Genomic DNA, 21,737 nt, shown 5'->3' with positions numbered 1-21,737 from the left:
AAGCAACTCTGGTGCATTTTAATATTTTATGGTTTTAATTTAGTTACTATTGTAGTGCGTTACCAATACTCAATAGTATTTTTTATAATCTAGGAACGTGTCGGTATTTACTATATGGTACAATGTTTTCAATTAACATTCGTGGATCCCCTCAAGTATATGTGAGGACCCCTAGGTGTCCGCGGACCACGGTCTGGACAACGCTGCGGCAGTGTCTTTCAAATACGTCTTACACGTATCTTTATAATATATTTCTTTATATACAACAATACACCATAGTGTCTTTCAAGTACGCCTTACACGTATCTTTATAGACATATATATTATTTTTGTATGTGTCATCGTCCGCACACGACGGCTCAGCCACGAGGTTTTGGCGGCCGAACGGGCTGTCGGCAATTGCGGATCAAACGCACATAAATTAACGCCAACTGTGTGTACCGCGTACGACAAATCGACCACGAGGTTTTCGGCAGCCGAACGCGCGACGATGGTTCGTCCGGTTAAAACGTTCGTAAAATACAAGACGATAGACGACGCGAGAGTTCGATAACCGTTACCAACTACAGAACGCCGCGTCGCAGGCCGACGACCGCGCAGCCGGTGGACGTTTTTTTAAGCTAATCAACAATCGATGTGTAGTGGTGGTGTAGCCGTTAAAATAAATAAGATGTATAATGTAAGACGCGTTGTGTTCGCGATATTGAGAAAATTGTGTGTGCTATTGAAAATATATTGTTATAACTTTTATATTATATTATTATGATATTACAGGTCGAAGAGGTTGGTGAAATGATTCAAACATAGTGATGGGCACTATCGAATATCTATTCGAATGTTTTCGTTGTTTTTAACATAACCGATTAGTAATTGTTTAATAAAAACTATCGAATAGTGTGAAAAACACTATAGACAATAACTGTTCTAATAATTATGAATCCATAGAAACATTACTTGCAAAATGAGCATTAACATTTAATATTTGCCAAAATAGCTTGAATGGTTTACTTAACATTCTACGAGCTTGTTTTAATTTATCAACATTATCAAAAGATGCTAGAACAATAATGCGAACACAGAATGTAAACAATTTATTGGAGGTTGTCTCGATTAACGATTAATCCTGGCGAATATTATTATTTCGGTTTAGCTTTAGACTTACAAAAAGGTCAAAAAGTTTTAAATAACACTCGGTGTACAAAATAAGGAGGTAGGTACATATTAAGTCGTATATGTTTCCATTAAATTACTGGAGAGCCACTTCCTGCCAGCAGCCATAATGATCATAATATTATAACAAAAAAGATCATGACCACCACATTGGTACATGTATATCTATACTAAAGAATTTACCTAATTTTGATACAGTAAATTCATTTTTACTAGATTATATGTATCTTATTTGTCTGGGTGTAGTCAGAAAAATAATTAATTTGTGGATTAGTAAATGTTCTTTATGTTAGACTTCGCAGCTCACAAATAAAAGAAATATCTACTATATTATTCAAACTTAGACCTTTTATAACGAGTGATTTTTCATGTAAGCCAAGAGGACTTGATAAAATTCATTACTGGATAGCTGCAGAACATTGAACATTAATTTTGTTAAATAGATACCTAACCAGTTCATTGGTCCTCAAAAATATTTTAAACAAAATTTGTTAAAAAACATTTTTTGGTACCAAGTATAGCTATCACAATATTATTCAATCCTCATATGGAAAGATATGTACACTTCTGACTTTTCTTTAGAATTATTAAAATATTTTGTTGAAACTTTTGACTAAATGATTTCACATAATGTATATTGTATATAGTAATATATGAAGTTGTATAATAATTATGGACCATTAGACAACATAAGTTGTTTTCCTTTCAAAGACTATATTATGTCTTATTAAGCTTAAAAAAAAATATTAGAAAACAAGAAAAACCCTTGCAACAAGTTATAACTAAGAGCAAAACAATTTTCAAACCAACATCCGTTCATTCAATAAAAACAATTAAACATATTCACATTCGTCTGGATTCTGACCATTGGTTGATAAAAATGATTTAAATGGATCTCAATATCAGAAAATAAATAAAGAAAAGTTCACAATAAACACAAAAAAAAAGTTGCTGATTCTTATACGTATAACGTATATTAACTCAAAACAATAACATGGTCCAAGTGCTATTGTTGAAGCTAAAAAACATATATAATAATAATTTGAAAGGTATTTGAAACTAATGAGCCAATATTTGAACAATTAATTGATTCTTCACATCTCAATAATATATATGGTGTTAAAGACATAGCTAGTGAACTTCAATATTGGCCAATCAAAAATGATTTCTTTCGCTCTAACTGATCATAATAATATAGCTATACTATTTTACTAATAATATATTGATCAGTTTAAACTTTATACATTAAATAGAATCAGTACAGCTGTATGATAAAATAGCATCAATAACCATAGTGTGTCTTCCAAATACGTCTTACACGTAAATTATTTTTGTATGTGTCAGTACACTATACAAAGTGTTCTAGTCCGCATACGGCGGCGACACGCAGTGGCCATTTCGTGAATCAGATGCATATAAATTAACGCCAACCGTGTGTACTGTGTACCGTGTACGACGAATCAACCACAAGGTTTTCGGGCGGCCGAACGTAAGACGACCAGACGAGCTAGTCGCGCGACGATCACGTTAAAACGTTCTTAAAAGAGAGACGACCATTATATAAGTAGAAGAATCGAGATTCGAGTAAATAATAAAATAAGTAATAAATATTAATAATTGGAGCAGAGCAAACAGCGCTCCAGGTGTCTAGTTTTTGAAACTACAGTAGTGGCGGTGACGGCTACTGCAGCTGCTGGGTGTCAGTCGTCGGGTTACAGTACGGAAGCGTTGTAGGGCCAACGGCCAACCCACGGTCTTATATACCATCAATATAAAAACAAGAAATTTAAAAAATAATATAATGTATTTTCATTCTTCTTGAATAAAGTTATTAACAAAAAAAAAAAATGGTATATACATGTCCGTAATATATGTTATACCTATATAAATAATAACTCAACATTAATTAAAATATAATAAGTAATAACTTACACTATATCTATTTCCCAAATGTTTGATGAAAGAATGCAATTTAGCTCTTTTCGAAAATCGGCAAAGTATTCATACTTGGAAACATAGGCGTGCGCAGAAATTTTGTATAGGTGCGGCACAATTTTTCTTGTAGGTAGGTACTCAGTTTATGTTATGGTTTTATGACAATATTACGGTTAAAATAAAAAAAAAGACTATATTTATACAAAATTACACATTACTACACATAATACACTAAATACGTAGTTATAAGACTAATCGTCGATTTCCTGGAACTAACGTATTAAATTCTTTGATTATTTCCCCATAATCAATTTTTATGCATACTTCTTGTTCAATACTCATAAAAAATAAGCTGTCAAGACGCTCTTGATTCATACTAGCCCGAAATTTTGACTTAACAATGTTAAGCTTGGAAAAAGCTCTCTCACATGAACAACTTGTGACAGGGATTGTAGTAAATAATTGTAATGTTTTATTGAAGTTATTAAAAATATCTGCTTTGTCAGAATGACTTAGCCATTGAAGCCACTGTGTTATTGTTACCGTTGATGCACCTTTAGGCATTTCTGTGTTTGAAAAATTTTTTAGTAGTTTGATTTCACTTTTCAACTCATCGATATTAATATCAAATGTATTTGATAAACAAACGTATTCATCTTCACTGGTTGTAAGATTAATTAAATTTCCAACCACAGAAATTATACTCAAAGTTTCTTGATTAAAACGTGAATTTAAGTCACTTAACATTTCATCTAATGTTACAAAATAACAAGAATATTTCATTTCTTCATGTTTTAGATTCTATAAAATGTTGTGTTTCTTTATTAGAATCAACTCTACTTGATATTTTTGTTTCTTAACTTCTGAAATATCTATGTTAAATTCAGCACATTTTTTTAATGTAGCATTATATATCACATCAAAGTCATGATCATAGGATCTAAATTCAGAAAGGGTATTTTTCAGTCCTGTTATCAAGTCAACTGCAGTTAATAATTCAAGTTTTTCCGTTTGTAGTTTTGAACTAACTTTTGCTATAGAGAGTAAGATAGGATGTAACATATTAAGTGCAAATATAAATTTAAATGATTTCATTTTAATTATTAGACGTTTAGCTTTTGCTTTTATTTCAGGATTTCTTGTTGAATTTTTTATTTCTTCAATTGCTTGTAAAAGTATTGAATAATTAGATTTAATAGCAGCTATTGCTTCTGATCGACATGCCCAGCGTGTTGTTGAAAGCGATTTCAATGTAACTAATTTTGAATTAGTATCTCTGGATACTTTTTCAAGTACAGCATGTCTTATACAACTTCCTTCAATAAATGAATAAATTAGTTGAATAATGCCAAAATAATTGAATGTAATTATATTTCTTGGGCCAATAGAATCAACAAGCATTAGATTTAAACAGTGTGCATAACAATGTACATACATTAGTTTGCTATTTTTTTCTTTACATTTAGCTTGAACACCATTGTAAGAACCTGACATGTTATAAGCACCATCAAAACACACAGCTAAAACAGCAGACCAATCTAAATTTAATTTGTTCGCCGACATGTCATTTAAACTGTCAAAAATGGACAAAGCGTCAACTTTAAGTAGTCTTTGAAGACCTATAAAATTTTCAACTGGTATATTTAATTTTTTATCAAAATATCGTATAACTACAGACATTTGTTCTTGATTGTGGAACATGTTGTATGGTAGGAGTATAGGACAGCTGTCTTATCATCATTTATATGATTATTGTCCGTCTTATTTTTATATTATTGTATTATTTTTAAAACAATAAATTTCTTATTAAAAGAACATAATATTTTTAGGGAAAGTTAGAAAACTGAGATTTAAGGAATTATTACAGGTACGGCACAGGCCGTATAGGCTGTACCCGTGTTCACGCCTATGATTGGAAAGGGGAGCTCTAAAACACCAGAACACAAGTAAGTACTACAGGAGCACGAGCCAAGCAAACGGTGTTTGTAAATTCCACTTTGATTTTATTTTGTGTGATAACGTCCAGTAGAAAATGTTAACAATTTAAGTCGAATTTCAGTACCTAGTTGCTTCCTTAATAAATCTTAAAATGACCAAATATAATGATTAAATTTATATAAATAGCAAATATATATATACATATTTATAAAAATTAGTGTTAATGCTATAAACCTACTTTTTAAGAAATCCAAATGTTTTAATTTCATCAGTATTGGTTTCAATGCATGATAAAATATTTTTAGTAGTTAGTTCAGTTTGCTCCATTGATTTTGTATATCTCTTGTAGATTTTCTTTAGTTTTCAGTGTTTTCATGTTTTTTAGTTCTATATGGAACTGCTCAATAATAAAATGTGGTTTTTGTATGAACTCTTTGTAGAATATTTCTTCCAAAAATGTAATGAGATTGAATTGATTGGGTACCACTCTATACTCAAGAGTGCTAAATGCCTCCAACAGGTCATCATATTCAAAAGATGAAATATCTTGCAGCGCACAGTTCAATATTTGCTTATCATTTTCACCAAGTGTTAGCAAAAATGTAGGAATTAATGTCGAAGTTACACGACATATTAATACATGAATTTGTTCAATTACAGGTATAGCTAGTTTAATAGGTAAATATTTAACATTAACCCAACCAACATACAATATTTTAGTCATTAACTACATCTTCCTCTTTCAAGTCATGTCTTATGCATGGAATTTTGATGTTTGTACCAACTGTGCATGTTTCATACATAGTGGTCTAAAATTCTGATATTGTATCTAGAAAAACACCACCCACGTCTAAACGTTTTTCAGACTCGCCATTTGGAAGAATAAGTTTAATTGTTTAGTTTGAACATTTTTGTTTGTCAATAGTTTTGAGTGTTTCGATCATTTCTTCAAAAACATTACCTCGATCTGGAGTCACTGGATCGGCTGACCTAACCAAGGCCGATGGCGGTGTAGCAGATCCAAGTATATTGTGGTCAAGTGGCCGGTCAGATAGGTCTTCAAAATATTAATCATTTTTATTAAAGGGAAGACAAATATCAAATTAAGTTGAACAATAATTCACTTATTGGACGGCCAGTGACGCATTAATAAACAATTCCCTGACCACCGATGGCACTGATTTTCCTCATTACCCAAAGAGGAATAGTAACTGATGCGTTTTTTTTAACGTAATAATCCTACAACAGACGGGTCATATCTACAGAAACTAACCCCGTCCCGCCGTAGTCGCTTTTTATTCCCAGGCTGTAGGTACTTAAATGAATAACTTCAAAAGAGTACACTTGAATAATATGATGTAAACACTGTTATTATACACATAAATTTAATAGATATTTCTATTGAGTAATAATATTTTAAATATATACCTATAAAATGTAATACCTAGTATTTTCAATATTATGCCATTCATAGAATAACTACAATGTGTTTTTACAAAAATAAACATATCATGACATGGAGACTAAAGAGAGGTAGCAAATCAAGGAAGTAATACATTTACCATTACTTCAATTTATATTTAATACCTATGAAAATGGTTACAATAAATTGTAATTTTTAATGAAGACTAGAATCTCCTATACCAAACTCGTACGGCCGCTGGTATGAAAAAACGTTCACACGATTAAACAGCCACAGGTGGCACTGCGTATGCTAGGGTTGCTACTTTAACCTGCGTAGTATAGGGATTATTAATGTTCTTGTAAAATATATGCATTATTTTATACCATGACCCTTTATAAATTTTATAGCTCGTAAAATTACGCATTCATACATGTGCATATGTGTTTTTTTTATTAAAAATTTTTAATTATTATACAAACAATCTTATTATTATATAGTCAATCCTTTATCACTAACAAAATTGTTCACTAACAGCAAATACTATCTATAATATCTATAGTATTTGATATTTGCTAACAGAATAACAGTAACATCTTACATCGTGTAGTTCTTGTACCCTGTCTCTACGGCCTGTGCACACAGTTGTACCTACACCGCAGTTCATTGCTTAAATACTTATAACTCTCTAGCAGTCTAGTCTTTTGTAGTTGTCGGGAACTGAATGATAAATCTGATACTTAATTCTATAAAGAGTACTTATACTTTAATTCATCTTTTTATTCTTTGAATAACAAAGTTGAAATGCAAATGAAAACATGTAATACCAAACTAATTTATTAGTAATTATAAATTATATTTAAATACAATTATCAAGTCTAATGTAAATTTTATGCATAGAGATAGAGCAGCGGTTTTCAAATATATTAGCTGTTTATACATTTAATATTTATATATTAAATAAATAAATATAAAATTACCATACTATTAATTTGTTACAATAAATACACGTTAAAATAATGAGGAAAATATAAAATAACTGTATTTTTAACAAACATAATAATTATTAAAATATCTAAACAATTATTATTACAATAAAAAAAGCACATAATAAAATAATAATGAAGAAAATACGAAAAACTGCATTCTTAACAAACATAATAATAAATAAAATATATAAACAATTGTTACAATATAAACACATTAAAATAATAACGAAGAAAATACGAAAAAAATTGCATTTTTAACAAACAAACATAATAGTTAATAAAATATATAAGAAATTGTTATAATATATGCACGTTAAAATAATAACGAAGAAAAAATGAAAAACTGGATTTTTAACAAGCATAATAATAAATAAAATATATAAGAAATTGTTACAATATATACACATTAAAATAATAATGATGAAAATACGAAAAAATTGCATTTTTTACAAACATAATAATTAATAAAATATATAAACAATTATTGATACAACAATATAAACACATTAAAATAATAACACAGAAAATACGAAAAAAATTGAATTTTTAACAAACAAGCATAATAATAAATAAAATATATAAGAAATTGTTATAATACATGCACGTTAAAATAAAAACGAAGAAAAAAATGTAAAACTGGATTTTTAACAAGCATAATAATAAATAAAATATATAAGAAATTGTTATAATACATGCACGTTAAAATAATAACGAAGAAAAAAATGTAAAACTGGATTTTTAACAAGCATAATAATAAATAAAATATATAAGAAATTGTTATAATACATGCACGTTAAAATAATAACGAAGAAAAAAATGTAAAACTGGATTTTTAACAAGCATAATAATAAATAAAATATATAAGAAATTGTTATAATACATGCACGTTAAAAAAATAACGTAGAATAAATGAAAACTGAATTTTTAACAAGCAAAATAATAAATAAACAATTGTTCCAATATAATATACACGTTCAAATAATAACGAAGAAAAAACGAAGAAATTGTAATTTTAACGAACAAGCATAATAGTTAAAAAAAAAAAATAGACAATGTTTTCAACTCCAATTAAAGTTTCCGTAAAACGCCGTGATTGAGTTCAATTTACCATTAATAATATTTTGTTGAATTTCAACTTTTCCGAAATCTTGTGCCAAACGTAAACACTGAAATATTATAACATAAAGTTTAATTTATGTACCTAAGACCGTGATCATGCGAATTTTACTTCTGATAAATCGGTGTTTTTCGGCACGTGGAATGAGATATTTGGTGCAACAGTTTTGGCAAGTTTAAAAATATCGAAACCTCCTCCAAAATGACTTTGACACATCGACTTTAAACTATAAATTTTATTGATTGCATATCCCGGACCTCCCCACGGTGGAGACATAAACAATACATCTGCTTTTATCGTCCGATAAATCGAAAAAAAGTCGCCGACCATAAACTGGATTTTGTCCTCAACACCGCATATCTTAGCATTATGCCGTGCCAACTTGATCTTCTCCGGGTCGATGTCAATCGCTATAACTAAACACAAGTTATTAAAACATTTACTGAACATTATGTTACTTAATAATAATAATACCTTTTTTACATGTTTTGGCTAATTGAATGACATTACCACCTGCTCCACAAAAGGGATCTACCACTATGTTATTTGTACAACGCTTTGCAATGTGGTAGCTTAAGATCTCGGGGCAAACCGAATAAAAGCTCTCTATAAAATAAAATATGATTTAAAAATAAATTTAACACATTTCCTGTTCACTGATTAGTGGCTTGTGATTGCTAAAATATTAACGACGAATAAAGTCAAGGAATATTTCAAAAAAGTATAAATACATATGTCTTACCCACTTGTTTCTATAGATTTCAATACAAATATATTATTAAAAAAAAAAAAAAATTACATGAAAATATCATATTATGTGCAGTCAACGTGTTACATATAATATAATTTAATTACCTTCATCCAGTATAATGCCTTGATCGAAGTTTGAAAACAGCATGTATCTCATTTCCCAATATTTTTGAGGGATTGGTTTTTGTTGATAGTAATTCGGTTTTTTCGTATAAATTGATTGTTGTAAGTTAGTGTTATTTTGAGTAATTGACTTTTGATAATGAATCTAAGAGAAAAATATAAAAAAAAAAATTATAAAATTATTATTTTTAAATTTAAAATATATTTTATACATAATTTTTGTTGTAATAATGCTTTTCCGGGAATTTTTGATAAAGTATTGAATTTTGATATCTTTCTTTTTGATTATATGCATCAGGATTACCAGTTAAATTCTAAAATATAACAAATAACGTTAAAAATTATTATTAAAAATCAAAATCAAAAAAAAAAAAAAAAATAATAATCAACTATTTATTTACAAACATTTTTTTTCCATAACTAATCTTAATAATATGTTATTATGTTATATTTTTTAAGTCTTTAAAGAATTGTATTCAAAATATAAACAACAAAGTATAATATTCGATTTATTAATTTTGTTACTTAACTTAAAAAGTTCTAAGTATTATAAATCTTAAAAAAATCATTGTATGATATGCATTAAGTTTCGGATATCATAATTTTATTTAAAAAGTTGAAATTATTCTTAAATTTATCCACAAAATAGTTGTCGATTAATTGAATTATTAAATTTTACCCGAGAGTGCAACCGAGAAAAAGAAATGTTTAAAACTATTATTAAATTGAAAACTTATTTTATATACATTATATTTATTGTATTTTTCTGAGAATTTCTCAATTATTGTTAAAAAACGGTTTAAATTTAAAAATAAATTATATAGAAATAATAATATGGGTAAGATACATTATTATATTGTGATTTAAGATAAAAATAAATCTCAAACATTAAATCAGTCTCATAAACTATTATAATTATTTTTAATTTAATACAGCGAATAATATTATAAATAAATATATATATTATAATATCCCTTGTAATCGGCCTCCCTGAGCAAGCTTTATACTGCACTTATAAATGTAGTATAACATAAACAATAACTGCATAACTTTAAATATTAAATTTGTTCTAAACTATTAATTTTCCATTCGAATACAAATTGCTAAAATGTAAAAAATTATTGAAATGTAACACCTAATCTTAAGACTAACAATATAACTATGTAAAAAGACTAAATGATTATAGTTATGTGCCTAACACTCGCCACTCATAATTTTTCTATAAGTATTTTATTCACAATTAACCCGAGACTTGTGATTTAATCTACAATTAGTCGCTTAAATATTTTATTTAACGAGCAAATATGTATATTTACTTCTAGTGTTGTCGAAGTATAAGAGTTTGAACCATATCCAGTATTAAACTGTTTATTAACATTAAAACATTTTATTTTAATGGATAAACTGTACGAGTATACGCATCATCAAAAGTAGACAAAAAACCTAGATCCTCAAGAACCGAATTAATATTTTTTAAGTTATCGTCCAATCCCCTGTAACGAAAAAAATAATTAATATATATAGGTTTATTTAAAAATTTGATTGCTCATAATTTCAAATTGTAATTTTTATTTTTATTCTGTAATAGTGCAATATAAGTAATTATATAGTATAGGTGTTCAAGAAATATATTCAATTTTGATTTGTAGCATGTAGAATACTTATTTATAAAAATTATATAGTAAACAATATTCATATTATATATATGTATACTAATGTGACAATTTTCAACATAAATATTTTAGGTGAAACAGTAAATAATTAGTATAATATTTACTATTATATAATTAGTTTAATGAAATAGTTTAGTTTACCTATATTTGAACAAAATAAATTAATATTACTTACGTAATATGATTAATTTGTTCATCATCGCGAATAGCTGTGGTACATAATTTGTGTTTATTCGAATAGAAGTTATCACTAGAGGTATTGTTTTCAACTAATGATTTATTTCTAATTGGACGTCTATTATGCCTATAAAAACGTATGTAAAATTTAAAAATCAATTTTATATTTCTAGGGAAATAGGGTAATTGAGGGACTCTCTTCCTAGGTCCAAACCTATTAACTTTAAATAAATCCCTATTAAAATAATTTCTATCTAGCTAAAATAATAATTAGTAAGAATTTAATATTTAAACCAACAGGAAAACAAAAATATCCAATATAAACATTTATTTTATTTTCAGAATTTGTATCTGAGCTGGAAAAAATTTTCTAATTTGACAGAAAAAGGTATTGGTGGAAAATTGAAAGTTCATTGTCAGCGGAAACAAACGACATTCGTGTTGGATAAAATACAAAAAATTGTTTTTTAATTCTTGTTAATAATATTTACTTTTTATTGGCCACAAAGTAGGTGCACGCTAAAGTAATTTTTTTATCATAAAATCTGCATTGGTTACGGCCGTATATCACTTCTACCATTTTTCCAGACCGAGTAGTATAATTTGGTTTTTTCAATAAATTAGTGTTTTTGATGGACGTCCATTTCGGAGTGTCGTTCATCGCTTTCGGATAATTCCGATTCATCGTTAGTATGGATCCGCTTTACAAATAATCTGTGTGTATAGAAGACAAAGATGTGTTCTTTTTTGCACAGACTCGTTTGCGATCTCAGTACTAGCGAAATGAAAATAAATATGAAATGAAAATAAACATGAAATGAAAATAAATATGAATTGAAAATAAATATGAAATGACAATGAGAAACAAAAATATAAATTGCGTTATTAATGTTGTTTGTTTTTGTCGTCATGGGCGATATTATAATAATTAGAACTTGACAACCGTTCATTCAGCCAAATATAATTTTAACTATTTATACTGTTTATAGTGTTAAGCCAGTGTATTATAATATTGATATGTGTTTGTTATTAATTATTATCGTAAGAGGTTCATGAATAAATTTACTGTTCTGTTGTTTTTCATTAAAAAAAAAATGTTTCAATTTCTGTAAGGATAACTTACGAGGAATCTTGTAGTCAATATAGTCAAGTGTCATCTATTATTTATTTTAATCCTGTAATAATATAATTATTTTACTTATAATCTAGTGTTCTACTATACAGTCTATACTTAATAGTGCCCTATACTGGCTAACGCGCGGCATTCCTTAGTTGCGCAGAATTTGGGACACTACCTGTATAATATTATATGTACATCAATTACGCCATAAACAAATAACAGTTTAACCATATTATTATAAAACCGTCTGTCGATTTAATTTTAATAATTTTAATTTATATAAATAGTATGGTTAATATAGTTATTATAATTTACAATTCGTTGTTAGTTTGATATCGGAGTCTATACGGTACAAAAATTATCGAGTTGTATGGCCATTGCAATTGGTGTTGTACTAAATGTCATTGAAAAATATCTTGAGTATCAATTTTTAATAACTATAAAAACTAGATGAAACTAGGTAACCCAACACGTAAAAACAGATTCACGGTTACCAAATATATTTGTAAATTACTAATTTACCAAATGATCAACACAACTTATCTGTAATTCTTTAAGTTCTAAAATCAATGGTAATAGAAATTAATATTGTACACAAAATATGTATTTTTGGGAATTCATCTTGATACTTTTTGGTGCAATTGACAATATTGACATACAACATACGACATGTAGTACATCCAATTATTATATACCAGCGGTTCCCTAGAGGTTCCGCGAGCACTTTCTAAGGGCACCGTGGTCTACGTAAAATTGTTTATCAATGAGAATTTTTTTTTTGTTCTGTCTTTCGTGTTAACCACAGCAGGGCATCGTGGCTAAATTGGGTTCGAAAAATGGCACCGCGGAAAAAAAGAAGAATTTTTGGTAGTATCATCTTCATAACTCAATTTAAAACTTATATTTGAAATTTGGAAATGTATGCGCTATTTAAAGACATTTAACTTTTTTGTATTTAAGTTAAACATTTTGAAAAATGTCTAAACAGTTAAATAGTTTTATATTGTATTTTCTTGACTATTTTGAAATCTGTATGATATATTACTAGATAATATAATATATGAATAAAAATAATAGTGTTCGGAAAAACAAACGGGTCCGCAAATTTCTAATGTCGACTGCAATTAGAATTGATGAACATACAGGTATTTGCTGGCTTGTAATAAACAACGCTGTGCTCGTCGTCAGGGTGATTTTGCCACGGCGGCTACCGACGATATTCTAAACAAGTTTATTTGTCAATCATTATCGCAAGACGTGTATACACAACTGCACATTTATTCATTAAAAAATGGCTTCTCAATTCACCTATATAAATGCGTTCTTGGACTGCGCGTTCCGTGAGCTTCAAATCATCCAAGACCGTATCTCAGAAATCGAAAACATCATGATTGAAGTTGATAAGTCCACAAACGAGTCCGCTGATGAATCTGCCGACAAATCTGCCGACGATTCCGCCGACGATTCCGCCGAAAAGCCCGCTGATGAATCTTCCGACGAGTCCGCCGAATTAATGATTCGCGATATCGTCGAACATTTGTTGTCGTCGGTATGTGGACCGCCGGCTGGCGTGGACACACTGCCCGATGACGCGCTGCAGCAGGACGTCATCGATACCTCCTGCACACTAGGAACGCCTGCCGCAGTCGACGGAAACGGGCAATCAGACGACGGGAAAGTCGCGGAGGACCGGTGCGTGATCTCGGAGCCGGCCAAAGGACCGGAAGTCGGAAATAGTCTCGGCGAGATCGTGGGTTGCCTTCGCCTGGATGAGACGCCCGCGCAAAGCGCTCCGCACCGTTCGCGCCGTTTTGCCACGGCTTGGCGAAGCGTCAAGCGCTTTGTGTTGGGAGCGTGCTGCATTCGGCGTAGATAGCGTCCCGGAAAAATGGCCCCCTAGGCCGGAAACATCGGTCGCAAGATGATGACGACGACGACGAATTGTGGTGTGGGGGGGGTACGAGAAAGTGCACGGACGGTGCTGGCGGTATGTCGCCCGAGCACATTCTCCGCGGTCACCTGCGGGCGCGAAGGGTTCGCGGCGGTCGTGCGCTCGCGGTCGCCGTGATGCGGTTGACCCTCTAGTGGTTGTGCGGGCACCCGGACGTCCGGGACGCGCGGAACGACGGAAGACGGTGACGCGGTGGCTAGTGATGGTACCGACGTGGGCAACGATTCCGCCCCGACGGTACCGACGACGACGGCGGCGGTGATGATGACGACTCGTTACGGCGGCGGCGGCGGCGACTCAGGATTGGCGGGGTGAGTTTATATGTAGAGGAGTTAGGAACTCGGACGTCAGCGACGCCGGACTCGCGGAAACTCGTGGTTTCAGGGTTCGGCGGCGCGTGTGACTCCGACGGTGGCGATCACCGGACGCGGCCGACGAGATCCTGTGGGAGGAAATCTAAGGAGAGTATTGGGACTGCGGCGCGCGTCGTGGCGCAGTCCGCCGTCTCTCTTTTTCGTCCTGCGGAGCGATCCCGTCGGCCGGGTCCCGCCGCCGGTTCCGTAGCGCCGACTTATATAAGCTCTTCCCGTGTTCCGGTCACCGCCGGCCGTCGCCAGAATCGTCATTCGTCTCCACTGTACGTCGTAGCGCACGACATCGCGCCACTAGCACCACAATCGCCGTTAACCGTCGCTTCCGCGCGGCCTGAGCAGCCGAGCCTCGTCCTCCGCAATGGTCGACGCATCGCGCGCCCGAACAAACGGTCCCGCGATACTCGTCGTTTGCCCGCAGGACCGGTCGCGAGAATGTGCAGAGGTGACCAGTGGCCTTGATTTCGCGATATTTTGCACCGAATTCGCCATCTCGTACCCCCCCCCCCCACCACATATCATCGATTTTTTTGTGTCGTTTTGTCGTCCGATGTGTTTTTTTTATTGTTTTATTGTTGTGTTTTTGATTCGTGTATTTATATTTTTTTTTTCATTTTTTGTAATAAGCCACTTTTGGCAACTTTTTTCAACTACACTTTCTATTTTTCTACACCTTATTAATTGTTTTATTTTCTTAAAGCTACATAATAGCAATTTTTTTCTGATGCTTATATTTTTTTTTATTTTTTATACTAAATTTTGTGCCACTTTGAGCCAACCGGTTTTTTTTTATCTGTATAATTATTTTGAAATTTAAAATGTGTTTATCTGCGTTAGTCAGTAAGCCACATTTTTTTCATTTATTAAATTTGTTAATAAAATTTCTCAGTTGATATAAAAAATTATTTTTTTTTTTTTTTATATTGTCGAGGATATAATACTTAAATTTTTTTACCTAATTAACGAAATAATGACTAATAAAATCGTTAATATTTAATATTTATTTATACTTAACAGAAGATTCGTTAGTACATATAGAGTTACATGAACATGTTCATGGTCGGTGTATGGAACTGTATGCGATAAAAATACTATAAATACGTCATAAATAATATTTCAAAAATAGTTGATACATCGTAAACATAAAACGCATGCAGTGAATTGTAAATACTGCACCAACGGATACAACAAGGATAGATATATAAACTAGGTACATATATGTATAACTGTATATAGATTGTAAACTTGTTATGTTGAAAATTAATTTTATTAGTCAGATATTACATAATATGATTAATAAATCAAATTAAAAATTGTATTTTACTTTTACATAGGTATGTCGAAAAATATATATATATTTTGAAAGCATTTCACAAGATGTTTGAATCCTAAAACCTTCCTGTATACAGCATCCGTGCCTGTAGTAATACCATATTTTCACAATTATGTTCAGTTATATTCTAATCTGAAAAATTTTGTATAAAAATTTCTGAACTTAAGAATCAATTTTTATCGAGATATAAATTTATACAGTGTGACACATGTTATAATCCGTAGGTAATATACTTATACTATATAGGTCTTGGGTAAATACATCTATGTCAAGTGAAAAATGTAATAATTTTGTGTAGCGTTCACAAATTATTATCGTACATACTGTGGAGTCTGTGGACGGGACGGTAACTTCGACATTTTGGTATTCTGCGTGTACCAGCTATGTGTGATTTGTGTGTTTAAATTGAAATGCACTGTTACACGAACACCAAGTGGTGTGTGCACATAATTATTTGGGTCACTACTCGAATTAAATTGTTATAACTAATAACTCATCAATACACCTACAAAAAAATTATCCTATTATTACATATATACACACCTATGTACTGGATGTACATGAATACAATATTGTGCGACACAAACGTCGTCGAGAAACGCTTTTATGGTATCCAACACAACCCGTGGTTGAAGATATAAGTATGATAATTACATATATATACACCAATTAAACTATTAATTTGTTACAATAAATAGACGTTAAAATAATGAGGAAAATAAAAAATAACTGTATTTTTAACAAACATAATAATTATTAAAATATATAAACAATTGTTACAATATAAACACATTAAAATAATAATGAAGAAAATACGAAAAACTGCATTTTTAACAAAAATAATAATAAATAAAATATATAAACAATTGTTACAATATAAACACATTAAAATAATAACAAAGAAAATACGAAAAAAATTGAATTTTTAACAAACAAGCATAATAATAAATAAAATATATAAGAAATTGTTATAATACATGCACGTTAAAATAATAACGAAGAAAAAAATGTAAAACTGGATTTTTAACAAGCATAATAAAAAATAAAATATATAAGAAATTGTTATAATACATGCACGTTAAAATAATAACGAAGAAAAAAAATGTAAAACTGGATTTTTAACAAGCATAATAATAAATAAAATATATAAGAAATTGTTATAATACATGCACGTTAAAAAAATAACGTAGAATAAATGAAAACTGAATTTTTAACAAGCAAAATAATAAATAAACAATTGTTCCAATATAATATACACGTTCAAATAATAACGAAGAAAAAACGAAGAAATTGTAATTTTAACGAACAAGCATAATAGTTAAAAAAAAAAATAGACAATGTTTTCAACTCCAATTAAAGTTTCCGTAAAACGCCGTGATTGAGTTCAATTTACCATTAATAATATTTTGTTGAATTTCAACTTTTCCGAAATCTTGTGCCAAACGTAAACACTGAAATATTATAACATAAAGTTTAATTTATGTACCTAAGACCGTGATCATGCGAATTTTACTTCTGATAAATCGGTGTTTTTCGGCACGTGGAATGCGATATTTGGTGCAATAGTTTTGGCAAGTTTAAAAATATCGAAACCTCCTCCAAAATGACTTTGACACATCGACTTTAAACTATAAATTTTATTGATTGCATATCCCGGACCTCCCCACGGTGGAGACATAAACAATACATCTGCTTTTATCGTCCGATAAATCGAAAAAAAGTCGCCGACCATAAACTGGATTTTGTCCTCAACACCGCATATCTTAGCATTATGCCGTGCCAACTTGATCTTCTCCGGGTCGATGTCAATCGCTATAACTAAACACAAGTTATTAAAACATTTATTGAACATTATGTTACACAATAATAATAATAATACCTTTTTTACATGTTTTGGCTAATTGAATGACATTACCACCTGCTCCACAAAAGGGATCTACCACTATGTTATTTGTACAACGCTTTGCAATGTGGTAGCTTAAGATCTCGGGGCAAACCGAATAAAAGCTCTCTATAAAATAAAATATGATTTAAAAATAAATTTAACACATTTCCTGTTCACTGATTAGTGGCTTGTGATTGCTAAAATATTAACGACGAATAAAGTCAAGGAATATTTCAAAAAAGTATAAATACATATGTCTTACCCACTTGTTTCTATAGATTTCAATACAAATATATTATTAAAAAAAAAAAAAAATACATGAAAATATCATATTATGTGCAGTCAACGTGTTACATATAATATAATTTAATTACCTTCATCCAGTATAATGCCTTGATCGAAGTTTGAAAACAGCATGTATCTCATTTCCCAATATTTTTGAGGGATTGGTTTTTGTTGATAGTAATTCGGTTTTTTCGTATAAATTGATTGTTGTAAGTTAGTGTTGTTTTGAGTAATTGACTTTTGATAATGAATCTAAGAGAAAAATATAAAAAAAAAATTATAAAATTATTATTTTTAAATTTAAAATATATTCTATACATAATTTTTGTTGTAATAATGCTTTTCCGGGAATTTTTGATAAAGTATTGAATTTTGATATCTTTCTTTTTGATTATATGCATCAGGATTACCAGTTAAGTTCTAAAATATAACAAATAACGTTAAAAATTATTATTAAAAATCAAAATCAAAAAAAAAAAAAAAATAATAATCAACTATTTATTTACAAACATTTTTTTTCCATAACTAATCTTAATAATATGTTATTATGTTATATTTTTTAAGTCTTTAAAGAATTGTATTCAAAATATAAACAACAAAGTATAATATTCGATTTATTAATTTTGTTACTTAACTTAAAAAGTTCTAAGTATTATAAATCTTAAAAAAATCATTGTATGATATGCATTAAGTTTCGGATATCACAATATTATTTAAAAAGTTGAAATTATTCTTAAATTTATCCACAAAATAGTTGTCGATTAATTGAATTATTAAATTTTACCCGAGAGTGCAACCGAGAAAAAGAAATGTTTAAAACTATTATTAAATTGAAAACTTATTTTATATACATTATATTTATTGTATTTTTCTGAGAATTTCTCAATTATTGTTAAAAAACGGTTTAAATTTAAAAATAAATTATATAGAAATAATAATATGGGTAAGATACATTATTGTATTGTGATTTAAGATAAAAATAAATCTCAAACATTAAATCAGTCTCATAAACTATTATAATTATTTTTAATTTAATACAGCGAATAATATTATAAATAAATATATATATTATAATATCCCTTGTAATCGGCCTCCCTGAGCAAGCTTTATACTGCACTTATAAATGTAGTATAACATAAACAATAACTGCATAACTTTAAATATTAAATTTGTTCTAAACTATTAATTTTCCATTCGAATACAAATTGCTAAAATGTAAAAAATTATTGAAATGTAACACCTAATCTTAAGACTAACAATATAACTATGTAAAAAGACTAAATGATTATAGTTATGTGCCTAACACTCGCCACTCATAATTTTTCTATAAGTATTTTATTCACAATTAACTCGAGACTTGTGATTTAATCTACAATTAGTCGCTTAAATATTTTATTTAACGAGCAAATATGTATATTTACTTCTAGTGTTGTCGAAGTATAAGAGTTTGAACCATATCCAGTATTAAACTGTTTATTAACATTAAAACATTTTATTTTTAATGGATAAGCTGTACGAGTATACGCATCATCAAAAGTAGACAAAAAACCTAGATCCTCAAGAACCGAATTAATATTTTTTAAGTTATCGTCCAATCCCCTGTAACGAAAAAAATAATTAATATATATAGGTTTATTTAAAAATTTGATTGCTCATAATTTCAAATTGTAATTTTTATTTTTATTCTGTAATAGTGCAATATAAGTAATTATATAGTATAGGTGTTCAAGAAATATATTCAATTTTGATTTGTAGCATGTAGAATACTTATTTATAAAAATTATATAGTAAACAATATTCATATTATATATATGTATACTAATGTGACAATTTTCAACATAAATATTTTAGGTGAAACTGTAAATAATTAGTATAATATTTACTATTATATAATTAGTTTAATGAAATAGTTTAGTTTACCTATATTTGAACAAAATAAATTAATATTACTTACGTAATATGATTAATTTGTTCATCATCGCGAATAGCTGTGGTACATAATTTGTGTTTATTCGAATAGAAGTTATCACTAGAGGTATTGTTTTCAACTAATGATTTATTTCTAATTGGACGTCTATTATGCCTATAAAAACGTATGTAAAATTTAAAAATCAATTTTATATTTCTATGGAAATAGGGTAATTGAGGGACTCTCTTCCTAGGTCCAAACCTATTAACTTTAAATAAATCCCTATTAAAATAATTTCTATCTAGCTAAAATAATAATTAGTAAGAATTTAATATTTAAACCAACAGGAAAACAAAAATATCCAATATAAACATTTATTTTATTTTCAGAATTTGTATCTGAGCTGGAAAAAATTTTCTAATTTGACAGAAAAAGGTATTGGTGGAAAATTGAAAGTTCATTGTCAGCGGAAACAAACGACATTCGTGTTGGATAAAATACAAAAAATTGTTTTTTAATTCTTGTTAATAATATTTACTTTTTATTGGCCACAAAGTAGGTGCACGCTAAAGTAATTTTTTTATCATAAAATCTGCATTGGTTACGGCCGTATATCACTTCTACCATTTTTCCAGACCGAGTAGTATAATTTGGTTTTTTCAATAAATTAGTGTTTTTGATGGACGTCCATTTCGGAGTGTCGTTCATCGCTTTCGGATAATTCCGATTCATCGTTAGTATGGATCCGCTTTACAAATAATCTGTGTGTATAGAAGACAAAGATGTGTTCTTTTTTGCACAGACTCGTTTGCGATCTCAGTACTAGCGAAATGAAAATAAAGATGATATGAAAATAAACATGAAATGAAAATAAATATGAATTGAAAATAAATATGAAATGACAATGAGAAACAAAAATATAAATTGCGTTAATAATGTTGTTTGTTGTTGTCGTCATGGGCGATATTATAATAATTAGAACTTGACAACCGTTCATTCAGCCAAATATAATTTTAACTATTTATACTGTTTATAGTGTTAAGCCAGTATATTATAATATTGATATGTGTTTGTTGTTAATTATTATCGTAAGAGGTTCATGAATAAATTTACTGTTCTGTTGTTTTTCATTAAAAAAAAAATGTTTCAATTTCTGTAAGGATAACTTACGAGGAATCTTGTATTCAATATAGTCAAGTGTCATCTATTATTTATTTTAATCCTGTAATAATATAATTATTTTACTTATAATCTAGTGTTCTACTATACAGTCTATACTTAATAGTGCCCTATACTGGCTAACGCGCGGCATTCCTTAGTTGCGCCGAATTTGGGACACTACCTGTATAATATTATATGTACATCAATTACGCCATAAACAAATAACAGTTTAACCATATTATTATAAAACTGTCTGTCGATTTGATTTTAATAATTTTAATTTATATAAATAGTATGGTTAATATAGTTATTATAATTTACAATTCGTTGTTAGTTTGATATCGGAGTCTATACGGTACAAAAATTATCGAGTTGTATGGCCATTGCAATTGGTGTTGTACTAAATGTCATTGAAAAATATCTTGAGTATCAATTTTTAATAACTATA

The 21,737-nt window shown here is 29.5% G+C and overlaps 2 protein-coding genes across 2 annotated transcripts; both read right to left on the bottom strand.

Annotated features, from left to right (window-relative positions):
• Positions 1–5,939: 5,939 nt before the first annotated feature.
• Positions 5,940–11,959, bottom strand: LOC113555181 (trimethylguanosine synthase-like). Its single transcript, XM_026959545.1, has 10 exons — positions 11,766–11,959; positions 11,273–11,401; positions 10,884–10,917; positions 10,741–10,788; positions 9,637–9,738; positions 9,407–9,569; positions 9,026–9,157; positions 8,663–8,967; positions 8,498–8,600; positions 5,940–6,100 (listed from the first exon to the last, which is right to left on the bottom strand). Exons 1-10 carry the CDS (start codon positions 11,957–11,959, stop codon positions 5,940–5,942), a joined length of 1,371 nt encoding a protein of 456 aa, XP_026815346.1.
• A 5,433-nt stretch (positions 11,960–17,392) lies between these two features.
• On the bottom strand, positions 17,393–20,860 carry LOC113555180. The gene is made up of 8 exons (XM_026959544.1): positions 20,667–20,860; positions 20,174–20,302; positions 19,641–19,818; positions 18,538–18,639; positions 18,309–18,471; positions 17,929–18,060; positions 17,563–17,867; positions 17,393–17,500 (listed from the first exon to the last, which is right to left on the bottom strand). The coding sequence occupies exons 1-8, from the start codon at positions 20,858–20,860 to the stop codon at positions 17,393–17,395; spliced, it is 1,311 nt and encodes a 436-aa protein (XP_026815345.1).
• Between the last annotated feature and the right edge of the window lie 877 nt (positions 20,861–21,737).

The sequence above is a fragment of the Rhopalosiphum maidis genome, chromosome 2, assembly GCF_003676215.2.
Source record: "Rhopalosiphum maidis isolate BTI-1 chromosome 2, ASM367621v3, whole genome shotgun sequence".
NCBI lineage: Eukaryota > Metazoa > Arthropoda > Insecta > Hemiptera > Aphididae > Rhopalosiphum > Rhopalosiphum maidis.
This window is presented reverse-complemented; position numbering and strand designations above follow the sequence as displayed.